This window comes from Bombus impatiens, unplaced genomic scaffold (genome assembly GCF_000188095.3).
Source record: "Bombus impatiens unplaced genomic scaffold, BIMP_2.2 scf_0233, whole genome shotgun sequence".
NCBI classification, from domain to species: Eukaryota; Metazoa; Arthropoda; class Insecta; order Hymenoptera; family Apidae; genus Bombus; species Bombus impatiens.
The window spans coordinates 146,019-169,903 of NT_176652.1; the positions used below are offsets into that span (position 1 = coordinate 146,019).

The 23,885-nt window shown below is 39.5% G+C and overlaps 4 protein-coding genes and 1 long non-coding RNA gene across 9 annotated transcripts in view; 3 read left to right on the plus strand and 2 right to left on the minus strand.

The window, feature by feature from the left end:
* The window catches only part of LOC100746256 (mannose-P-dolichol utilization defect 1 protein homolog), a 17,583-nt gene extending 10,960 nt beyond the window's left edge, over window positions 1–6,623 (plus strand). Inside the window, exon 6 of the transcript XR_004461475.1 lies at window positions 6,613–6,623. The gene's annotated coding sequence lies outside the window, so the exon portion shown is untranslated. The remainder of the gene's footprint in view (window positions 1–6,612) is intronic.
* Window positions 1–11,095, plus strand: part of LOC100746728 (laminin subunit alpha) — an 18,557-nt gene extending 7,462 nt beyond the window's left edge. Inside the window, exons 11-23 of one of the 2 annotated variants that reach the window (XR_004461474.1) lie at window positions 1–271; window positions 361–519; window positions 600–3,682; window positions 3,838–7,515; window positions 7,702–8,239; window positions 8,332–8,427; window positions 8,524–8,724; window positions 8,799–8,965; window positions 9,184–9,426; window positions 9,515–9,674; window positions 9,759–9,986; window positions 10,061–10,633; window positions 10,677–11,095. The exon at window positions 1–271 is cut by the window's left edge and continues 1 nt beyond it. Coding sequence is in view for 1 of the 2 variants with exons in the window: in XM_033320064.1 (XP_033175955.1) it covers window positions 1–271; window positions 361–519; window positions 600–3,682; window positions 3,838–7,515; window positions 7,702–8,239; window positions 8,332–8,427; window positions 8,524–8,724; window positions 8,799–8,965; window positions 9,184–9,426; window positions 9,515–9,674; window positions 9,759–9,986; window positions 10,061–10,329 (9,093 nt within the window). In the remaining variant the exon portion in view is untranslated. Of the gene's footprint in view, window positions 272–360; window positions 520–599; window positions 3,683–3,837; window positions 7,516–7,701; window positions 8,240–8,331; window positions 8,428–8,523; window positions 8,725–8,798; window positions 8,966–9,183; window positions 9,427–9,514; window positions 9,675–9,758; window positions 9,987–10,060 lie in introns of both variants that reach the window. The other variant, XM_033320064.1, reaches the window with a different exon arrangement.
* Window positions 11,096–11,842: 747 nt separating this feature from the next.
* Window positions 11,843–14,506, minus strand: LOC100746848 (E3 ubiquitin-protein ligase NRDP1). Of its 3 annotated transcripts, XM_012384050.3 has the most exons (4): window positions 14,155–14,506; window positions 13,100–13,705; window positions 12,746–13,029; window positions 11,843–12,670 (listed from the first exon to the last, which is right to left on the minus strand). In XM_012384050.3, the coding sequence occupies exons 1-3, from the start codon at window positions 14,242–14,244 to the stop codon at window positions 12,760–12,762; spliced, it is 966 nt and encodes a 321-aa protein (XP_012239473.1). In that variant the 5' UTR covers window positions 14,245–14,506; the 3' UTR covers window positions 11,843–12,670; window positions 12,746–12,759. The 3 variants fall into 3 exon arrangements, with proteins under 3 accessions (XP_012239473.1, XP_012239471.1, XP_003488469.1); XM_012384048.3 differs by having other exon boundaries at window positions 11,843–13,029; window positions 14,155–14,505; XM_003488421.4 differs by having other exon boundaries at window positions 11,843–13,029; window positions 13,100–13,687; window positions 14,155–14,504.
* Window positions 14,507–15,318: 812 nt separating this feature from the next.
* On the plus strand, window positions 15,319–23,612 carry LOC100746967 (peptide transporter family 1). Of its 2 annotated transcripts, XM_012384042.3 has the most exons (10): window positions 15,319–15,441; window positions 16,587–16,627; window positions 19,760–19,838; window positions 19,991–20,219; window positions 20,444–20,718; window positions 20,805–20,887; window positions 20,977–21,390; window positions 21,544–21,775; window positions 21,838–22,424; window positions 22,711–23,612. In XM_012384042.3, exons 1-10 carry the CDS (start codon window positions 15,405–15,407, stop codon window positions 22,879–22,881), a joined length of 2,148 nt encoding a protein of 715 aa, XP_012239465.1. In that variant the 5' UTR covers window positions 15,319–15,404; the 3' UTR covers window positions 22,882–23,612. The 2 variants fall into 2 exon arrangements, with proteins under 2 accessions (XP_012239465.1, XP_003488470.1); XM_003488422.4 differs by lacking the exons at window positions 15,319–15,441; window positions 16,587–16,627 and adding an exon at window positions 18,235–18,549.
* Window positions 16,647–18,148, minus strand: LOC117151491. Its single transcript, XR_004461476.1, has 3 exons — window positions 17,871–18,148; window positions 17,310–17,422; window positions 16,647–16,790 (listed from the first exon to the last, which is right to left on the minus strand). It is a non-coding gene; the product is annotated as an uncharacterized LOC117151491 (long non-coding RNA).
* Window positions 23,613–23,885: the final 273 nt, after the last annotated feature.

Here is a 23,885-nt window from a genome sequence, read left to right on the forward strand (position 1 = left end):
GGCGCGTCTTGCGACGCGGAGGGTAAATGTCAGTGCCGGGAGAATTTCGACGGCGGCAGGTGTAGCCAGTGTAAAGAGGGCTTTTATAACTTCCCCACCTGCGAGGGTTGCAACTGTGATCCAGCGGGCGTGGTAGAAACGTTCCAGGGATGCGGCTCTTTGCCTGCCGGTGAACTTTGTCAATGCAAGGATCGCGTCGAGGGTAGGATCTGTAACCAGTGTAAGCCGCTCTATTGGAATTTACAGCCTTACAATCCTCAGGGTTGCGAAGGTAAATGGAACGACGAAATTTTCAAGATACGATCGGCAAATATAAAGCGACGAAAGTAATCGTTCCGTGTCGTTTTATCTTGTTTTAAGAATGTCAGTGTAATATACCGGGTGTCATTGGAAATATCGGTGAGTGTGACACGAAGAATGGCCAATGTATCTGTAAACCTGGAGTAACCGACAGGAGTTGTAATCAGTGCGTGGATGGTACGTACAATCTTCAAGAGAGCAACTTCTTCGGCTGCACAGGTATGTAATTAATCGTATATTGCGCGCCAGCAAGCAGAATTATTTCGACGAATACAAATTATGTAAATCTTTCGTTTTAGATTGTGCTTGCGACATTGGTGGTTCTGTAAATTCGGTGTGCGATAAACTAACTGGCCAATGCCAGTGTCAGCCACGTGTCACTGGTCTTACTTGCAAGGAACCCTTAAAAGCCCACTATTTCCCGACTCTTCATCAATTTCAATACGAAGCAGAGGATGGAAGGACACCTAGCAACAGCCCTGTCCGTTACGGTTTCACCGAAGATCACTTCCCAGGATACAGTTGGAAGGGATACGCGGTATTTTCTGCCCTTCAAGACGAGATCATTCTGCATGTCTTTATTCAAAAGTCGTCCCTCTATAGAATGGCTTTGAAATACGTGAATCCGAATAACGAGCCGATCCTTGGAACAATCACTATCACCCCAGAAAATCCACTGGAGGTGGAGCAACAGTTCAAGGTCAATTTCAAGCCAACCGTAAAACCATCGTTCGTGACCGTCGCAGGACCTCAAGGTAATCTTCCTTCGGCCATGGTTATGAATCCAGGCTACTGGTCCATCAGTATCGCCACCAAGAATAGCCTTTTCCTCGATTACTTCGTGCTGCTTCCATCCGAATATTACGAGGCAACTATTTTAACTCAAAACGTGAATATTCCTTGCGAGGTTGGTTACAAGGGACTCTGTAGACACTACGGTTACCCCGATCTCACGATATTTGACTCTGTTCACGGAGCTGGCGGTTTCTTGAACGAAAACGACGTCAGAATCCCCCTGACCGAATATTTTATGGATAGAGATATCCTGCGTGAGATCGATAAAGTGGAAGTTCCATTGATCAACGAGAGACAAGAAGAGATACACTTCGACTTGAGGATCTCGAAACCCGGTCTGCACGTCCTGTTGGTTACGTACGTGACACCGAAAGATGAGAACGCCACGTCAACCCTTTTGATAGAAGCAAATACAGTTGGAAAGGGAAAGGCTACCCTGTATCCTTGCAAGTACACCAGTGTTTGCAGACAGGTGGTGACCGACACCTATGGCAGAGTAGCTACGATGAATTTCCCTTCGAACTATATCAGCTTGATTTTAACCGGAGATCCTACGTCGAACGTGGCCATCGACTCCGTCGTTGCTATTCCTTACAATCGGTGGTCCTTGGATTATGTCAAACCAAAATCTATATGCGTTAGAAAGAACGGAAAGTGCGTGAAAGGTCAGTTCCCCGGAGCAGCAGACGCGAAGAAGATCGAATTCGAAAGCAGCAGCACGATTGCCGAATCTGAGAATAGACCATTCGGAATTTACGATAATAATACCAAGTTAATTTATCTGGATGATAAGAATACAATGGTAGATATTCACGCGAAAGTTTTACAGCCTGGAGACTACACTTTCGTCGTGCAATACTATCAACCGAACTATCCGGAATACGAGCTCGACGTGTTGGTGCAAAATGGAAAATTCTACGAAGCAAAGATGTCCGTTCCCCACTGTCCCAGCAACAGTGGATGTCGCAGCGTGGTGAAACAAGAAGACGGTAACATCAGATTCCAACTGATCGAAAACTTTATGATCACTTTCAAAGAGAGCGACGGCAAAGGTATCTGGCTGGATTATATCCTGGTTATTCCAACGGAGCAGTACAACGAAAAGATCTTAAAGAAGATCCAGTTCGATCAGACGAAGGAGTTTATCAAGAAGTGCGGATACAATCACTTCCATATCAACATCACCGAGGAGGGTTTCTGTCGCGACTCGATCTTCTCCTTAACGGCCAATTACAACAATCGTGCTCTACCATGTAACTGTAACATCAATGGATCCATAAGCCTCGAGTGTGAAAAGTTCGGTGGACAATGTCCGTGCAGGGCAAACATTATTGGAAGACGATGCGAGATCTGCAAAACCGGATTCTACGGTTTCCCCAACTGCAAACCTTGCAGCTGTCCCAGCACAGCCCTCTGTGAGCCAGAAACAGGTGCTTGTAGTTGTCCACCGAGGGTTATCGGTGAACGTTGCGATCAATGCGAGGTGGGAACCTATGGATTCCATCCGATCGTCGGCTGCGAGGAATGCAACTGTTCGCCTCTCGGTGTAATCGACGGAGATTTGCAATGCGACTTCTTGAATGGCAACTGCAAATGCAAGGAGAACGTGGTAGGAAGACAATGCGACAAGTGTCGGTCTGGATATTCCCAGTTCCCGCACTGTGAGAAATGCGACTGCGATATCCGCGGGACCACTGCGAATATCTGCGATCAATACACGGCAGAATGCTTCTGTAAGGAAAATGTCCAAGGATCAGCGTGCGACGTGTGCAAGGAGGGTACCTTCAATATTCAGGAGAACAATCAGGAAGGTTGTACCAAGTGTTTCTGTTTCGGAAAAACCACCAGATGTGCGTCAGCGAACTTGTACAGGGTGCAGGTGTCCGATATGACTAATTGGGAATTGTCTCTGTCTAACGAGAAGAGTGGAAATATCACGTACTTGACAACCATACCGCAAGAGTTCAATTTGACGAGTATCGCTATTGGTCTCACCACTAACGACACTTTCGGAAAAGTCGTCTATTTCTCGGCGCCAGAGACTTATTTGTGGAAAAAGTTGACTTCCTATGGAGGTTTCCTGAATTATACCGTGTATTATAGTACCGGACCGTTTGGCGAGGCAGTTAGCGCGGCCGACGTGATTCTTCAAGGTGCCGACACAACGTTGCTTCATTACGCCGAGGAGCAGCCACCGTCGTTCACGAATTTCGAAGCGTCTTTGGAATTGATCGAAACGAACTTTATAACCGAGAATCGTTTGAGCGCTACGAGGGAACAGCTGATGGTGGTGCTGGAGGACCTTCGAGGAATATACATCCGTGCTACCTACTGGAACCCCAGTATTACAGCCTCTTTGTCGCACGTGATTATGGACGTAGCTACAGAGACCTATTCGCCGCAGTATAACGTTCCAGCCAGTGGCGTCGAGCAGTGCCAGTGTCCGCCGAACTACGAAGGACTTTCGTGCGAGGAATGTGCCCCAGGATATTACAGAGTAGATTCTGGACCCCATGGGGGTTATTGCGTTAGTTGCGAGTGCAACGGGCACGCGGATACTTGCGACGTGGAAACCGGCGTATGTTTGGTAAGTCGATTCGGCGATTGAAAGATACATTGATAAAGGATCTAGCTAAATTCCACGAACGTTTTGCTAACCTCTAGATAACGGTTATTATCTACGATCTATCTATTCACATTTACGAGTGTCGAGATCTTTAAACAACTTTTCGTTTACCGTAGGACTGCAAAGACGGCACGACGGGTGACCATTGCGAACTCTGCAAGCAAGGCTACTACGGCAACGCTACCGGAGGAACTCCAACCGATTGTCTGATTTGTGCCTGTCCTCTGCCCTTCCCATCCAACAATTTCGCCACCGGTTGCGAGGTGAACGAGGAAGGAAATAAAATAAGCTGCGACTGTCTTGCCGGTTATTATGGCGCTCGCTGCGAGTCCTGCGTTTCCGGTTTCTACGGAAACCCGGAAGTTTACGGCGACTATTGCAAGCCGTGCAAGTGTTCCGGCAACATCGATACCAACCAAGTCGGTTCCTGCGATTCCAGGACCGGAGAGTGTCTACGTTGTTTGAACAACACTTACGGGGAAGCTTGTAATCTGTGCGCGCCAGGATTTTTCGGCGACGCCGTTGAAAGAAAAGATTGCCGCACCTGTTCGTGCAAAGAATGCGGAATGAAACACTGCGACAGTTACACCGGTCAATGCTACTGTCACGAAAACGTGGTCGGAGAGCAATGCGATCATTGCGCGGACGATCACTATGGCTACGACACGTGCGAAGGTTGCAAAGCGTGCGATTGTGGAATTGCCTCTGAGAGTAGTCAGTGCGACGATGCGACGGGCCAATGTCGATGCAAACCTGGCGTCACTGGACGCAGATGCGATCAATGTATTTCTGGTTACTGGAATTACGGACCGGAAGGGTGTACCTCTTGCGAATGTAACATCGGCTACTCTGTTGGGGTGTCTTGCAACACTACCACTGGCCAGTGTAGTTGTCTACCGGGTGTCATCGGGGAGAAATGTGATCATTGCCCGTATAGGAACGTGTTGATTCCGGGGCAAGGTTGCTTCGCTTGCGACTCCTGTACCGGAAACTTGCTGGACGTCACGGATGAATTATCGGATTTGTTGAATCCTGTTTTCACGGAGTTCAGCACAGTGGCTGAGAGCTACTTCACCAATCAAAGACTGAAGTTCATCAATGACACGGTAAACGACTTGTATCCTAAAGTGAAACTTCTGGACCCCAACAGAGTAAACTTCCTGCCGTTGCAGCAAGAAGTGAAGAGATTGGAAACGGAGGTTTCGAATCAGAAACGCGAGATCGATTATACCGCGGAGGACAGCGAGAAATGGAAGCTCGCGGCGGAGAATACGTTGGAAAACATGAATCTTCTGGAGGAAGATGTAATCAAGGAGATAGACCTAGTGAGATCGACCGTTTCCGAGGTAGAATCGTTAGCCTTGAACATTGAATTGGGCACTGGAGCGAAAGTGGACAGCGCCTTAAAAGAGGCTACAGACATTCTGAAAAAGATCAAAGGGGTATCGTTCGTCGGTTTCCGGGACCGTGCAACGGATCAAGCGGACCAGGCCAACATTCTCGTGTCGGAAATGAACGAGTACAACGTACCAGTCAGCAATTTATCCTCCATCGCGGATAATCTGAGCGACAAGGTGAGGAACGTGTCGGACAAAATGGACGATCTTCTCGAAATCACGTGGAAGGCTCAAGAGCTGGCCAGTGTCGTGGATAGACTGAATCAGGAAAACAGAATCGCAGCTGAGACCGGCAACTTCGACACGGTGAAAAACTCTACCGCAGAGGCGAAGGAAGATCTAATGGCCGGAGAGGAATTGAACGGAAACGCCAGCGAATATCTCCGCGACGCGGATCGTAACGCGAAACTATTAAGGGAAAACGTGATAGACGATTCTACGGATACGTTAAATAGAACGATCGAAGAAAACGACAAACTGCTGTTAGATCTAACTAATCCCGTGCAAAACGCGCACTACCATGCCGAACGTCTTTATAATCGTTCCTTGGATCTGGATAGTATTTTGACGGATACGAGGAATACCGATGCGGTGAAAGCCGTTTCCGCCTACAGAAATATAGGAACGGCGATCGAAGCTGCTCGCGAAGCTGCAGACGACGCGATTGTTGCGGCGAATAACGCGACTACTCTCTCGGACGGTATCGAGCAAAGGTTGCTGGATTCGCGAAACGTGGCTGCGAATTTGCTAGAATCGGCGCAGAATACACTGTCGAAGACAACGGGCAAACCCGAGGTGGATTTGAGCGACGCTCAAACGCATTCCGCCATGATCTCCGAGCAGAATAAACGCAACAGTGAGCTGTTGGATTACATCGACAAGATTCTCGGTAATATCGAAGCCCCTTCTTCGACGGTGGCCCAAGACGCTATGAATCAGGTGATAGAGGTGGAGAAAAATATCAAGCTTTCCGTCGATAACACGAATGCCGTCGATCAAATTCCGGAAGATTTGAAGAAAACGAAACAGCTATCGAAAAACATTTCGGAATCGACTCGCGACATATCCCAGGCGAAGAAGCAAGTACTTGACATCGTCGATAAGTATCTGCCGAACATTGCCAAATTGTTAAGCGACTTGAACGCGAATCAAAGGTCGATAGATACCAATGGAAACGATTTGAAGAGCAAGATCGAGGCGTTGAAGAACAAAATTGCGAACGCCAGGGAACTTGCGGATCGTTACAAGGTCGGCCTGACCTTCTATAGGAATACCACGCTGGAATTGAAGAATCCCGAAAACCTTCCTCTGCTTGCCACGTCTTCCAAGATATCTCTGTACTTCAGAACGAACACGACAAACGGCTTTCTACTATATCTAGGAAACGAGGAGAACGCCAAATTACCACGCTCGAAAACTCACGATTTCATGGCACTGCTGATCGAAAGCGGTTATCCGGTACTCATCGTCGATTTCGGATCCGGTCCCGAGAAGATCATCAACAATAAATTCGTATCGGACAATAAGTGGCGTCAAATAATCGTCGAGAGAACCGGAAATAACGTAAAGCTAATTGTGCGAGAAGATATCGGAGAAGGTAAAGATCGACTTTACGAGAAAGGATACGTGTTACCTGGCTCGCACACGATATTCGATTTGGACCAGGAACAATCGAAATTATTCGTAGGTGGTTATCCGCCGTCCTTTAACATGCAGAACGCCGTCACTGCGTCCTCGTTCGAAGGTGAAATGGAAGAGCTTGTAATAGGAGAAGATACGCCGGTCTCCTTCTGGAATTTCATCGACGGCGAAAATAACGACAAGATTGCCATGGAAAGGGACAAATTGATCAACTTCCAACCCAGTACCGGTTACAGATTCGACAAACACGGATACGCTATCTTAAGCAAGAGAGATTTCCAGATTTCACCGGACAGCAGAAAATTCAGCATTAAATTAAACTTGAAGACGTTCGCGGAAAATGGGCTGATTTACCTAATGGGTAAAGGCAAACAGTTCCTGGCTTTGGAAATGAGAGACGGTCACGTAATCTATCAGTACGATCTCGGGGAAGGTGGAACCAGCTTGAAATCCTGGAACAAGTACAACGATGGAAACTGGCACAACCTGGAAGCTCTCAGGTTCGAGAAGACCGGCGTTCTAAAGATGGACGGCGTGGATGTGGTGAAAGGCAAAGCGGAAGGAAATACTAAGAACTTGGTGTCTTCGGATAACATTTATTTCGGAGGATATCCACCGAATGCTAAACATCCCTATGAGCCTGTGACTAACGAAGGTTTCGAAGGTTGCATCGACGATGTGGTTATTCTAGATACCATAGTCGATCTGACTCGCAACATTCAGGCATTTGGTGTGGTTCCTGCCTGTCCAGTACGGGTAATGTAACATTTGTAAAACTATTCGAATCGATGATCTTGCGGTTAGTTTAACAAATTATAAAACGATGCACAAACCGATCAATTTGTTTATCGTTGTTTAATGTTCCGTGCTGTCTGGCCGTGTTAATTGAAAACCTAGCAGTCGTTTTGCTTTGGTTACATGATATTTTGCTTTTTTCTTTAGTTCGTAAGCTTGGTATCTTTCGAGGAGAACGTATCCGGCTATGTAAGATGGCACAACATCTCCGTGCCGAACAGTCTTCAAGTGAACCTGAAGTTCAAGACTTTGGCGAACGACGGCTTGATCTTCTACGTGACCGATCATGAGAAAGGTGTAGTTAGCTATTTGTCGCTCATCGACGGTGTTCTCGTCTTCAATAGTCAGGGCCAGGAATTACGAACAACATCCACGGGCATCAAGTTCAACGACAACGAGTGGCACGTAGTCACGGCTACGCACTCGACCGATTCTCTCAAGCTCGACATCGACGATATTAAGAATTACAGTACCGATCTAGATGCACCCCTACTGAACATACCTTATGGCAGTTTGTATATCGGTGGTTTACCGGCTGCCTTTGGTATCCCTCCGACTGGCGCGATGACGCCGTTTATCGGTTGTATCGGAGATGCAACGTTGAACGGTGTCATCGTTAATTTCGCCAACACGACAGAAAGGCCTCACGCTCTCCTTGGAAAGTGCAAGCTGGGTGATCCATCGTGTAAGCAATTGACGTTTTTCAAATGATAAATAAGCTGAAACTTTCGAAGCGTTAAATTAATACACATAAATATATCTACATACATGGTACAGCTGCACCATCTAAACCCGAATCAGAACCGAACGTCCCGCCTCCTCTGTTGCCCACGGAAAGTCCAGACGACAACGTCGAAGTATCTACCCAGATTAGTGAGTACGATGTTACAAGTAATAACATGAATAATGAGTACGACGAGGAGTCTAGTCGAGGAATCTAATCTGTAACTTACTACTCGATATTGTTAGACATCATCGACGTTGATATCGATAAGGAAACGGACGAGGAAGAACCTACGATAGAGGGACGAGGCCATCATCACGATGATTTCGTTACAACCACAGAGGCTACTACTTCCACTCAAAGAACCACACCGTTGCACATCGACGAATGTCGATTACCATATTACCCGGCTATAGATCCTGACATGGAAAATGCCTGGCGTTTCGGTACGATATTTCCGCGCGATTTTGAAAAATATACGAAACGAGGAATTTCGGTGAAAGAATGGCATCGTTTTCAGGTACTGCGAGAAACAGCAGATTAGAATACAGATCTCTAAACGGCAGATACAAGAACGACTACGATTTCCAAATCGCTATCAAAACGATGGCCGACGAAGGAATCATTTTCTATACGTCGGACCTTGCCAATCAGAATTTGATCGCTGTGTATATCAACGAAGGAAAGGTAAAGTGTCGATGTTCGATAAAATATCTGACATCGATCGCAATGTCAGGTAATTGGTATTGATTCGGAAACATATACTCGAGATAAAGCCGTTTTTCTCTATTGCAACATCAATAACAATTTTTATCAGCTACTTTTACGTGTAAACAAGTTTAGAAAATTCGAATCGATCGCAATTTGAATTACATTATGTCTAATCGTCATATATTTTTTTTAAGATTTATTACAAATTTGATTGTGGAAGCGGACCAGCTATATTAGTCAGCAATAGAAAAATAAACGACGATGAATGGCACATCGTAATATTTAAAAGACAAGGAAACCATGGACAGCTTATCGTAGACGAAGATGATGCAGTTACCGGATCTTCTCAAGGAACAACGGAAACCATGAATGTTAGCCCGCCGTTCTACGTAGGAGGGGTGTCACAGGACATGTCCAACAAAGTTCTTAATACGATCGTAAGTAAATATCATCTACCTGATAAACGTTGAACCTATTTTACTTGATTTCTTTCCTCTTTAATGAGAGTTTGGTTATTAATTTCAGAGTATGAATCACACCTTCAATGGATGCCTAGGAAACTTCATGGTAAATGGTCAACCAGTTGGTGAGCCTATAAATAAAGTGGGTGTAATTCCATGTTCAAAACGAATCGAACCTGGATTGTTCTTCTATCCGGGTAATGGTAGTAATCTGTTCAGAGCAGGTACATATAGTACAGTTTTAAATAATCGACTATACATTGATGGAATTTTGTAGGACGAATTCTAATTCTACAATACAATTTTAGTGGACAGGTTCACAGTTGGCAGAACAGTCGACATCCAAATGGACATTAAACCACGTTCCACTTCTGGTCACCTGCTATCTGTCCATGGAAAACGGGATTACTTGGTCCTAGAAATGATTAACGGAACGGTGAAGTTCCTTGTTAAAACGGCAAAAGGTTCGATAGAAACTTCGTTTGAACCAACGAAGCCGAATTCCTTGTGCGATGGCAATTGGCACAATATTCGAGGTAATATTTCATTTTTATCTCGATAAAAAAAGGATAAAGAAAGTGAATAACTTTTTGTCGTTTCTTTTGCACAGCTGTTAAACAGAAGAATGCCGTGCTCTTATCGGTTGACTACAAAGCAGCTGAGCCAGGAATCGGCGGGAAAAATGTGGCGGGAGTTCTATCGAAGCATCCGATCTTCATCGGTGGTCATCCGATGCTTGGAAAAAGATTACGTGGAAGTAGCTCGCAAGCACAATACGTGGGGTGTATTAGAAACATTCAAATCAATATGAGAGCTATCCAAATGAGCCCCGAACGTGCTTACGGACAAGTCCTCGCGGGAGTATGCCCAACGATATAAGAATCTCCAAGAACGTCGTTTAAAAGTGCACTTAAAATCAATTAACGTAACGTTGCCACTCTTTTTTTGCAACCATCTGCCAATCAATTTTCAAATGATGTTTTTTAACCAAAAAAAGAATGACTTATATATACAACGTTATATGATGCCAGTTCATTTTTTAAATAAGAAATGTTTATTCTAGAATTTTAAGTATTTAAGATAATTGTTCGAGAATAATGGGGAATAAATTAAACATCATCGGACATAAACAGCCATATCTCAGGGCCTAGCCACCACCGATGTATTCAAATTTTCGAGGGTACTACTGAACAATCGTAATATGCCTTCTAATACAGATTCTCGAGAAATATCATGCAAAAGAATAAAATTTTCAATAAGCGTACAATCTCGTTCGAATACACATAAGACTGAACGTCGTTTTTTCCACTTTTTTACGGTGGTAAATAAAGCTACGTATTCCCCACTACGCATCCATCGACGTTTATTTAAACATCCGAGTAAGCTATTTTACCATAATTCATATTAGGCGAATTACAAGTTTCTTACAAGAAAAAAAAAAAAAAAAGAAAACGAAGAAAACGAAGTGATAACGATATACTTATACAGAAGGTATTGTAATACACAACCAAAGAAAACTATTTTATACCATAATGAAAATTATAAAAAGTTCTGTGCTATTGATAAAGAAACTTTGTGACTTTTCTGTAAACATAAAGACATTTAGAGAAATGAAGACGCTAAATAAAGAAAATAACATGATTAAGAAATATATTTGCAAAATAATTTTCTACTCTTTAAGTGCTCCTTCTAATTCGCCTTTTAAATTCTGTCGCATTCTCCTCGACGATATGCCGACAGTGGAGCCCGAAGATTCTATAGCATTGTAATACGCGCGAACATACTATCAAATAAACGATACTATACCAAATGACTTGAAATACGTAAAACGAAATTTATTATGACAACTACCAAACTGTATATAAAATTTCTCACAATTCCCGAGTACACACGTTGAAGAAGACTGAGAAAAGAATGATTTTCAACATTTAATCCGTTGAGCGTTGACCGTGTAAAACGTTAATGTATTGTAAAGATACTTCAGCATATTATATTCTTATTTTATAATACGTTTTCTTTTTTTCAGTGTTCGGATTTAATGATTAAACATATAAAAAGTAAAAAGGAAAGGTTCCGTGGAAATCGAAAGTTTTATTACAAAATTATTAAAGGATATGCTAATCACTTGTATTACTCAATATATTAAAATCGTAAGCTTTTTAGGCTATTGGAAAATGTGTTATGTATAGAGGGTAAAATAGAGGGTAAAAAGAATTTATATGTAAAACATAACTCATGATTGACACGTTAAACGTCCAAAGTAAAATATGCAGTATTTCTTGCTGTATCGAAGATAAACGCATCGAGATGAGAAGCCGAGTTATACAAAGGTCTTACATTTGATGGCAGATAACTATCTTATTTTGTAAATATTTGTGCAAAGACAAGAAACTAAAATTTTATTATGTATTTATTTAAAAATAGCTAAGGGATCGAATGCTCTTCATACACTGGTTATTACAAAATCAATTTCAAAAGAGAACAATACTGAGGAAATTCGAAACTGTTAAGTATCGTATACCGTTAGTTCAAACTATTATCTGTGAATTATTCTGTGAAAATAGCATTCTTATCTTGTAAGTTGTAAACGATATATGTATACGACCGTGTTCGCTTAGAGTATAATAATTTATTTAAGCGATCGTTGTATAGCATGTTTATTTCATCGTACGCACTTTTAGATGTTTTATTAAAATCATATAAATAATGTTGAGAGAAGAGAAGAAATTATTCTTCATTCTGACATTTGATATTAATCTTTTAGAACACATTTAAATCTTAATAGTAGCAATTACCATATCGATAATTTCTATACTTTTTGTTTCTTACTTGTCTAAAGCATTATCATAAAACACTTAAAGACTTCTATATATGTAAAAAATTCCCTGAAATAGTTGACAAATAGTTGGTTTATCAGATGTTAAACAAAGAATCGATTTTATAGAAATGTACATGAGATTACTTAGAATAACTAAAAATGATTTACTATTTATCATGCAATTTCAGGAACATTCTCAATGAAATATTATATCACAGTGTAATGATCCAGACATTCAATTAGATTTTTGTATGTGGCAATTGCGTCTGTACAATTGTTTATCACAAAAGGCATGTCGTTTGTTCTTTTCAGTACATTTTGAAAGATATCCTGCAGTAACTGCAGGATGAATTATGCAAATATCCCAATATTTGCACATAAGTACGAAGATATTCCATGCACCTTGAAAGTTAGTCACAGTGAATATAACAAACAACAGAATAGATGAACATCAAATTATCTGGGCATGCACAGTACATTGGTATGAGATTTTATTCTATGCCATGTGCAAAAATCATCACTAGTCCAGGTTCAACCATCATGTCTTCCGGCATATGAGTATTATCACAATAAAGAACTAACACTGCTTGTTTACCAGGGACTCTTTTACAAACATAATTGTCATATTGCCTTCTGGAATTCTGTCTGGTTTCAAGGGAGTTTAAGCCTGGAGGCCATTTCCTTTCGTGACAATTTTCCATTAATTCATCGATCACATGAGGCGGGCAATTATATTCCGATAAAGTTCTCTTTATCATCGTCTACAAAATTACGTTCATTTATTCGTTTACCAGAATTGATTGATTAACATTAATTTATGGAATACGGTACCTGCAACAGTTCATCCGGGGTGGAAATCATTCCTCCCCATCTTGTTACTCTTGCTCTAGGAAGGGTAGCAGACCATCTTACAACTTCGTCTCTTTCCATTTGGTCAGCGATAGCGCGCATTGCTGGATTTGAAACTCTCAATGCTCTCATAAAGTCTTTTAAAAGATGTATTTCCCTCTTGTGTTCATTTATTTGAAGTTGTTGTTCACCTAATTCACGTTTCATATCGGCAAGCTTTTGTTGTTGCGAATGTATAATATTTCTGAGTTCTCTCACACAATTATGATCTTTTAGCTCATTTTTAGGAATAATAAGACTACATCCTTGTTCACAAAGCATCGGTCTCTTGGGATTATATTCACATTGCTCCAAGTGTGACACTAAACTATCGAGCTTAACTATTACTTGACATCCGTACATAATGTTATCACAACTAATACAAAGGCGGGCCAACAGATTCCGAAGAATTCTTGGAACTGCTCTAAGCTGAGCAGATGTAATTGGTGTACGATCCAACGGACAGGTGGGCTGTCTATTTATCCATTCATTAATGCATGTACGACAAAAGGCATGTTCACATACAGGTGCCTGCAACATATTGCTCACCTACCAGTCTTTAAGCCAAACTACACACTTCGTAAGACTTAGTACTATATATAAAAATATATAATGAATACTAAATAATGTCCTAAACACTTACAAAAATTTACAAAATATCATTATATATGTTAATCTTATTCGTTAAAAGAAAAACGGAAGCGATCCGAAACTGATAACAGTTATAAACACTTTGACAGAACGAAAATTACAAAAAGTACAAATGACTGATATTATAAAATATCAAACTTTAAGGAATACTTTCCATTTACTCGATCGTTGTAAATAATACGGTGTGTGAAAACAATCATCAGATGGTCGTACTAAACAATGGAGAGGAGAATAATTATGAAAAAGATGAAAGAAAGACGACAGAAATGTTAGGTTAGTTTTCCGTAAACGCAAAAGTTTGCTTATTGGAAGCATTCTATCGTAAACGAACGAAACAGAAATAATACCTGGACAGGATCCTCCAGAACACCAGAGCATATCGGACAAACAAGTTCCTCGTCAACTTCGCCCTGAAAGCGGTTCACATCGAACCCCATAATGTGAACTAAGTACAGTAACTCGTCTTTGTATGTAGCGACGAGCCTCTCCTGTAAAACTGTGGATCCAGAATCCAGAATCAGAAATTCGATGGCGTACGATGTGAAAGCTTCAGAAGTATACCGTTACTTTCCACAAGCATCGCGCAACATGACAATAGTCGCTTGCAATTAATGTAAATGTATCACAGTATCAATGCATATTATGGTTTTATTTGCCTGAAATTTGATGATTTCACGATATACGATTAATCATTATTATAAATCACCATAGAGCTGGATCGAACCTTTCATTCGGTCACAGAAGGAAACTCGCTTTTTCAATGCGGCAAATTTCGAGGTTCGCAGTTTGAATGATTAAATTAATCGTAAGAAACAACAAGTAATGCAAGATTATGAATTTATTAAATCTTATAAAATCGAACAAACATTAACTTATTTCACATAATGAATTTTGTTATGCAACATGACATAACGAGACATTATAATTGTAATTAAAACAAAAAATGAAAAATCTCAAATTATAATTGATTATGTTTTCGGATTTTATTTAGGTACATTGCATCGCGCTTCATAAGTTGAACACATCCCCATTATTTTTTGAAAGATTTCTATCAGAAGGTAATTTACGCTTATCTGCAAATAAAATATTCCTGATAACGTACAATTAACGTACAAAATCCTCGCAAGTGTAGGTTAATACATTATGATATATAATGATTATAGATATAATATATTACAGCTTTGAAGTGGTCATTTTTCAGTCGCGCGCTTTAATCCTACGATATTTCTTATTATCTACAATGAGATTCCAAATTATCTCAATGAATCGGCAATCTACTTATACGTTATTAAATATTTTGATTAAACAGGAAATAAATCATTTATACGTTGTATCATATTCATTACTATCCATGCTTTATCGCGTCTTTTTTCTAGACACGAAGAATCTAATTTGTGAAATTTATAAAGCACATTTGTATCTTAAAAAATCTCGATTCTATCGAACATGATAAATGCTTCCAGAATTAATCATTAGCGTGTATATTTTGATTGATAAGGCCAGATAGTCGCAAAGAGATAACAGAATTGGAAAAGCGGATCAGTATTGCAGTTAAGAGCGTAGGAACAGGTTCGCTTTAAGAAATCGCGAAGCAGACATGGGCGAGAGGAAACGCTCTATCAAGGAGATACAAGGTATTTGGTTCATATTTTGAAAATCTGTTTGTTTATCTTCGATATTATTCCATAAATTGCTAAATAAAATTAGCTTGAATCTTTTTTCCGAAAAAAAAAAAAGAAAAAATGGAAAGAGATCACTCTTAAGGGCGCAAATTACAAAAATGTCCTAGATTTATTTGAATCTAATTTAATTTTTGGAATGACAGCTGTTTAATTTTAACGTCTAAACGTTTCTGCACCCATCGAGTAAGTAGTAAAAAAATATATCCAACTTATACATATCGAAGCAATTTAAACTTCGATAGCTCAAGTACGCGGTCTAATTAAAAACTGACTCGAGTGTTGTTTAATTATATTGTATGAATATGTAGAAAACATGATGATAAAATTCGATCATGAATTTGATTATGAATTAAATTTTTCCACCTTGAATTAAACATGTTACATATGTAGTTATATTTTCCTCAAAATTATGAAACAATTGACAAGCCGTAATGCGATATTTGACAGGACAACCTAGGTCAAATCGTTTTACTTTTGATTTGGTTGAATGTTTGATTAAAGCGTGACCCAATTCGAGAACGATAAATTACTACAGCGGCCCTTAAATATTAATATAACAGATTGGTATAACAGATTATATTTCATTGGCGTTGTTCGCGATATGCTAACAATAAGCAGTATTTAAATCTCGTTAAATCGTCGTAACGCAAAATGTTAACAAGTGGATGATCGATTCTCTCTGAAGGCGATCCTTCGATCCTTTCTGCTTGTTTAATTAAATTCAATGTGCGTCAAAGTGTCAACATTATTTACGTATAAAGTTGTTGCATCATCGTATTAAAAAATGCGATTTTCAAGAAGCGTCGTCCGCAGTGGTAGAAACCTCACTTCTACACGCGAAGGACGACGTGTTATAAAACGAGTAACTGTAGAGGGAATTACGCTATCAGATTATTGAAATTGAAAGAAAGTAGATGAAATGGAAAAAGAAATACCAGTAAAAGGATAATTTTTGCTGGGAAAAATAAATGGATACAGCTAGAAACGCACGTGAATGGTGGTACGCTGAAATCGGGATGGGTAGTAGAAGAAACGTGTAATTGTGTCGTACGAGTGTGTTATCAAATTTATTTTTTTCCACCATTTATGGTTTTCAGATTATCCGGACAATGAGAGTAACACGGAGGAAAATCAAAAGGTAAATATCGAATGTTGTTGCTTATCGACATCGAGAAACGATAAAAGTATCATCTTCCTATTTGATATAGTATAGTGATGAATTAACGATATAATTGAATATCGTTACGAATCACCGATTTATACCCATGATAAATCGTCAGTATTTAGTAGACCACAATTATCTATAATTCAAAGTTAATACCTAATTGCTTTTGTACAATTCGTTTGTTATACAATAGAAGATAAAATGGGGTCGCGGTAAATTAGGATGCTCGATTGCTCAATGGTCCTAACGATAGATTATACGATTCGTCTTAATTAACCAGCAGGTTATATTCAAATTCCGTCGACGTACATTGTGTCGATCGATTGTTATTATTACGCTTTCACTCGCGTGGAGTACCAGTGATCAGCCTTGCGTAACATTGAAAAACGGAAACGCAAGTTTAAGTGGGAATTTCCTTAAGCGATAAACCCGTTCTTCGGAAACCGTGCTTCGTGTTCTGTTTCACCGGCAATACGAAAAATCACTTAAGTAATAAAATCGGCAAGGACTAAGAATAATCTGCGCGTAAATTATGTACACTTGCCCAACTGCGAATACTTTCACCGAGTTAATTGAACTTTATACATATAGGGAGGGATATCACAGAGAATTAAAATTCCTTTGTGGCAAAACATTACGTTTAACCATTACTTACCAGTACTTTATTCGAAGAAAAGAACTTGGCATAATGTCGGTCAATGACGGGGATTGTGACTTTAAAGTAAACGCATCGCGAGATAAACTTGTCCAATATCGTAAGACACGCCTCTGCAAAATGGACCAGTTTAGCGAAATAATGTCATGGTATCTTAAACAGAAATCGAGATCAGATTTCACTTTTCTTTTGTATCGAAACGTTTGCCTTCCGTCCGTCAAAATTCGTTAATTTAAGTATTTTTCTTACTTAAATTCCTGAGAAACTCGTTGTTATCGCTTAAAGTAGCAAAAGTGTATAATTGTTTCTCGGTCGAGATATCGCTGATTAGTAATCTTGATAATTAAATTTACGTTTAAACGTATAGATCACTTTTTATTTATCGTTTATCTCGAAGAATGAAAATCAGACGTTGGAAAGAATTGTCTTACGCCGTTTTTGCGCTAATACTGCTGTTGTTGCGCGTTCCTTAGTTTGACGTATTACACGAAAAGCTTCTTTTACTTTACGATACGATATAGAAGATTAAGCATTTAATCTACCCAGTTAATGATATCTTACCGATGCGTAGTAGTGGATAAATGTTTTAATAAATCAACGTTTTATATATAATTAGTTCACAACGTAGCCGTTTAATGCTCGATGGTAATAAAAAATTGCGTACGTCGTGCTTGCTGTTATTCCTCTTACGACGTTTCCTGTCACTGTTCTAACAAGTTTGCGAAAATAAATGTACCATTGCAGTGTTTCGTTGGAAATGTTATTTGTACGCGATACCGTTAAGGTGTAGCGTAAGATGTTAACCGCGCATCAAAAGAAGACTTTCACATTGTTCCAAGTATGCGAGACGGCGAGTATACCACTACCTAACAATGTTCGTCAATGCCATCGTCGGACTTAATCGTAGTGCCTACATATTGTAGATACGCGACAAAATCAACAGTGCAGCTTCAACTACCAACCGCGTCGTACGTTGATCGTGCTGAGAAATATCGATCTAGGTATCACGGTTCACTGGTGATCTACACACTGTAATTCGTGTCCCTCGCGAATGGAAAGGTGTTTTCAATCGATACTGCTTTCCAGAATTCTTCGGCTGTCATGTAACGTGTCTCAATATGTTATTTCAGCGTAAAACTTACTCGAGTGTCTCGTTCAAATTTTAGCAGAATTCACGTAGTTAACGTAGATCATTAACTCGACCATCACGATGACTACTGAGAAGGAGGAGAAAGCGAAGGTAGAAATTTTACGTGAATATCGCTTATTTTATTTCGACAAGATTACGAGGATTTATATATAGAAGATATAGTTGATATAGTTTTAACCAGTTGACTGGAATTGATAGAAATTTGACGATGAAGCAACATATCGACCGCTGAATAAATTGCAGTTTTACTTGGATCACTCTCCGCGATATTTTTCGCACTAGTATTAAACCATATGTAACCTTTTGTAACCTTGTGAAAAAGAAACTTGCTCTTTTCATTACATAGAAACATAGTACATAGAAAATCGTTAATATAACGAAACAACGTAGAAAGATTTATATAGTTTGCTATAACATTTTTATCAGCTTTAACATTTTTAACATAGTTTCCGATGCATAATATGTTACGAATAATAAAGATAATAACAGATGTTATCGGTTACTCAACAATGAGTACAAGTAAGTTTCGCAATTCAGAATTCGCGGTCCTCTTATCAATGTTATCGTAATGGCACAAATCTTCAAGAATTTCCTTTATCTTATGTAGTGCGTAAACTAGCGCGATTAATGAAAATTAAACTGGCTAAGTCATTGTTGTTAACATAACATTTATTTTCATTATCGAACGTATTGTTTTTTTCGCCAATTGATTAAGTTAGTTTTTCTTTTTCCTTGTAAAAGGATAACGACAAATCTAATCTAAGTGCGAGTCGTTCATCGCGTCTAATTTGAAGTCGCAATTCATTAAAAAAGTAGTTAACTTCTTATCACTTCCAATTGTCCTGTTAAAACTCGGTTAGATCCAGTAAAGCAAACTTTTCAATAAGTAAAAAAAGACGTCCGTTTTGTAGTTTTCTTTGGCATATTTTTAATTTAATATATTTTTTAATAAGAATTTACATTTTACATACTCGATTATACGTTGGTACGGAACTCATATGTAACAAAACGATGTATCCGTTACTGGTGAAACTGGTCATTGAATGCCAGCGTTTAAGCCAAATAGTACCGATAGCGTAAATCGCTGTATATAATTCTGCGAATCGTACGTGGCCTTCGCATTTTACGACACAATCTATTGTATTTACAACAAGGAATAATTCCTTTCAATCAGCAGTGATGATAACGAAATTAATCGAGTCACGCGAAACGTGCTACTAGCGTTCGTTTCGCATCCGGTTTTTCCAACTCGATTCGCACAGATCAGATTTTATAATATAATTTTTTTGTAATTTTGCAGAAGCTGAAGTATCCCAAGTCGATATTTTTTATCGTGTCCAATGAATTCTGCGAGAGATTCTCTTTCTATGGAATGCGTAGTATGTAGAAATGCAATAGCGATAAAGTTTTTAGTATTTTTTCCTGTTGGCGCTTAATTTACGTATTAATTGTTTTAGTCGAAAAAGTATTTATACGATCTTATACGTTAGTTCGTGAATATCGTGTAATATTAAACAATTCTTTTATTTAGCTGTACTGACGCTTTATCTAAGGAATCAATTAAACTACGACGATAACGCATCTACCGTCATATATCATGTGTTCACGATGTTCGTATACTTTTTCCCTATATTCGGAGCGATGCTGGCGGATTCCTTAATGGGAAAATTTCACACCATCTTATACTTGAGTATCATTTATGCTCTAGGCCAACTTCTGCTATCTTTAAGCGCTGCGCCCCCATTACATATATCTCCTAGGTAAGATTAATATTTCGTTTTAATGTTTTAACGTCTTAATCTCTATCGTTAATTGTTCCAAACGGTTCAACCGATTAAATCGTTGTCTTTGTCTCGTAGATTATCATCTGTGTTATCTTAATATTCAACGTTTTCTCTGTTTTAAATAAGTAGCGAGTCAATGAAGTACTATATCAAACATCGATCGAGGTCTAATTACGTTTGTCAAACGTGTAACTTTGCAGAGAATTTTCATTGCTTGGCCTACTCCTTATAGCCCTTGGCACAGGCGGTATAAAACCTTGCGTGGCTGCATTCGGCGGCGATCAATTCATACTACCGCTACAGGAGCGATACTTGTCCACATTCTTCTCCCTGTTTTACTTTTCTATCAACTTCGGATCTCTGATCTCGAGCTTCCTCACGCCCGTGCTTCGTAGCGAGGTCACGTGTTTCGGCGAAAATACCTGTTATTCTCTGGCATTTTTTGTGCCAGCCGTTCTTATGACGTTATCCGTCGGTAAGTTCCGAGAACAGTCGTATACGAAAATGTGAACGATCCTAAAACGACGAAACTGTTCGATCATCCCGAATTTTCTGTTTCAGTGATATTCCTTCTTGGGAAACCTTTGTACAGAATAACCAAGCCGACGGGCAACGTCGTTTTGAATGTTTCTAAGTGCGTTTCTGTAAGTTCAATCATGTTTCTATTTAAAACCGACTAATTCAGGCATAATTCAGATTTTCGAATACGTGAGATTCGTGTTTGAAATTTCAGTACGCTGTCTACAAAAAGTTTACGTCAAAGAATGAGAAAAGGGAGAATTGGCTCGAGTATGCGGATGACAAGTACGAGAAATCACTGATAAACGATATTAAAGCAGCTCTGCAGGTGATGAAATTGTTTATCCCGATACCGATATTTTGGGCACTTTTCGATCAGCAAGGCTCTCGATGGACGTTTCAAGCAACCCGAATGACCGGCGAAATCGGAAACTTCCTGCTTCAACCAGATCAGATGCAAGTGTTCAATCCTTTTTTGGTGCTCGCCTTTATACCTTTGTTCGAGACTTGTCTCTATCCTCTTATGAGAAAGATCGGCTTACGAACTCCGCTGAGAATCTTGTCTATCGGCGGTTTCTTAGCTTCTTTGTCGTTCGTAGTAGCGGCCATGGTTGAATTTCAGCTCGAGGTACGTGGTTAAATTAAAAATAAGCAACACGACGTACAATGCCCCATTACGGCATACAAATACGATAGTATCTCTAGTTACGTTCAAATAATTTTACGAGGAATATCTTAATTCACGTTGAACGCTCTCTTTTTACTTTCGTTTTACTTGCAGAAAACGTATCCGGTTTTGCCTTCGAAAAATTTCGCACAATTGCGCCTTTTCAATACTCTGGATTGTCCCGTAACTATAACGACGCATAATCCTGAATTATCTTTTGTCCTCGAAAGTATGGATATGTGGGAAGACAAGTATATCGAAGCGAGTGGCGAAGCAGTATGGCGGTATAGGGCAGATTTTTCAAAATGCAATAGAGCCGATATCACGAGATTCAATGAAACAGCTGGTATATTAAAGTTCTTTCGTATGATTTGTTTAACGATATTTAACGATCGTGTGTATTTTTAGGAACGATCGTGTTACCCGAAGGCAATGCGACTTCTTACGTTGTAACGCAGAGAAATGAACTTTATAGTTACACGGATTCGGTGGATAAATCGACCTCTGGCGAACCTTTGATACGCGGGCTCGTCTACGTAAATTCATCGTGGGACCCTGTCCCTCTGAAATTTATGAAGGGCGACGCAACAGTCTTTGAATTCAAGATAAATGGTACTTCGCTTCAGGAAACCAGGCTAGCTGAACTCAAACCTGACACATACGATATTCATTTGAACGGTACATTAGTAAAGAAAGACGTACGTCTCAAACTTGGTGGAGTTTACACGGTGGTCGGATCTGTTATTGGAGAAAAGTCGATGGCTAACGTTGTAACTGTAACCGAACCAAATTCCATGCATATATTGTGGTTGATTCCTCAATATGTTATTCTCACGATGGGCGAAGTCATGTTCTCGGTGACTGGCTTAGAGTTTGCATTCACGCAAGCCCCTGCCAGTATGAAGTCCCTTTTACAGGCTTCTTGGCTGTTGACAGTAGCTTTTGGCAATCTCATTGTAGTCATTGTGGCGGAAATCTCGATTTTCGATCGTCAGGTAAGTACGAGTTGACGTAATTTTATGTTTAAATGCGCCTATGCATCAGCCCTTGGTAAAAACAAACGTACGTGTACTCGATACTAGAGTTTTTTAAACGATTCAAGGCCAGATCGGCGACAGTCGTGATTACCCAATCGCTTTTGCGTTACGGTCACTACGAATCATGCATTATTCAACGTCCACAACATTAAACTTCTCGAAAAGTTACACTACCTTAACCTCGATACCTACTAAAATTCTTTCCAATATCCAACATAATATTTTCTTCGTTCTTGTTATTTAGGCTTATGAATTCCTTTTGTTCGCGGGATTAATGTTCATCGATATAATTATTTTCGCTGTAATGGCGAAATTTTACAAGTACGTAGACGAAGGCGAAATTACCGAAGAAACCATTCAAATGAGCCAAGAAACTGGAGCGTTTAATGCGTCTTATCATCAAGATGAGAAGTGATCTATCGTTGTGAAACTACGTGTACGCTTTACACTTTACGACTTCTGCGTCTCAAGTACTTGTGAGTAAGTACATATATGTATACACACATGTGCATGTATATGCATGTATGTATGTACTTAACTGCGACGTTTTAGGACAATTACGTTGCGAGTTCAGACTTAACATCGTGAATGTTTTCTTAGTCTCTAAAATCTAAAATATGCATCGATCGCAAGATTTGTACATAATCGCTGCGAACGGCGCGTATCTTTTACGTCGATTTCTACCTTACCTCAAAGGTAAGAGAATGTTTTCCTGAAAAATAGAAAGAAAATTTCAGATCACGAGTTGGCAAATTGTTTCTCATAAAATACGAAAAGTACAACGAATAATTCTTTTGTATCGTTTTCGCGTAAAATAAACTACTTCCACTCGACTAATTCCAATAATTTCTTTACACAAGTGATAGAAAATTATAATTTTTATATTCGTAGAAACGAAATGGAGCTTTATATGACGTAAAAGGTAACGATGTTTTATAAAAGATAGCTATTAATTAGCCGAACGTATTAGCCTATGTCGCTTATAGTATTTATTATACCGCAAAGATTCAAGTCTCAAGTTTCAAGATAGCATAAAAATCTACTGCATACAAATATTCGTATCATATTTTCTGCGTGACTTATTTTCGCGACACTTGTGAAACTTGTACATAAACCTATGAATAAATGTACATATTTTTCTAAACATTCGATTATCCTTTGATAACGATTTATCCGCTACTTTATCCTATTCTCTGAAACAATTCTTTACTCTTCGTAATTTGATATATTGCGTAAATCGTTATTTTTATTTGTTCTGCGCATCGAAGAAAGAATTGGCAATTCCTTATAAAATAAACAATTTATTTAGTAAAATAATAATACATCATTTGTTATTTGTATTTTACACCACCTTTTTAATTAATGGAAGGACAAAAATAATAATGATAACGATATAATATACGAAACATATCGCGAACA

What these genes read in the sequence shown, in the direction of transcription:
- LOC100746967 (XM_012384042.3), top strand. Translation starts at nt 15,405, where the DNA reads ATGGGCGAGAGGAAACGCTCTATCAAGGAGATACAAG. An exon ending in ACACGGAGGAAAATCAAAAG is followed by an intron (nt 16,628 to 19,759) that starts GTAAATATCGAA and finishes GTAATTTTGCAG; the next exon opens with AAGCTGAAGTATCCCAAGTC. An exon ending in TCTCGATTTTCGATCGTCAG is followed by an intron (nt 22,425 to 22,710) that starts GTAAGTACGAGT and finishes CTTGTTATTTAG; the next exon opens with GCTTATGAATTCCTTTTGTT.
- LOC100746848 (XM_012384050.3), bottom strand. Translation starts at nt 14,244, where the DNA reads ATGGGGTTCGATGTGAACCGCTTTCAGGGCGAAGTTGACGAGGAACTT. An exon ending in TTCTGGAGGATCCTGTCCAG is followed by an intron (nt 13,706 to 14,154) that starts GTATTATTTCTG and finishes AAAGACTGGTAG; the next exon opens with GTGAGCAATATGTTGCAGGC. An exon ending in CCCCGGATGAACTGTTGCAG is followed by an intron (nt 13,030 to 13,099) that starts GTACCGTATTCC and finishes GTAATTTTGTAG; the next exon opens with ACGATGATAAAGAGAACTTT.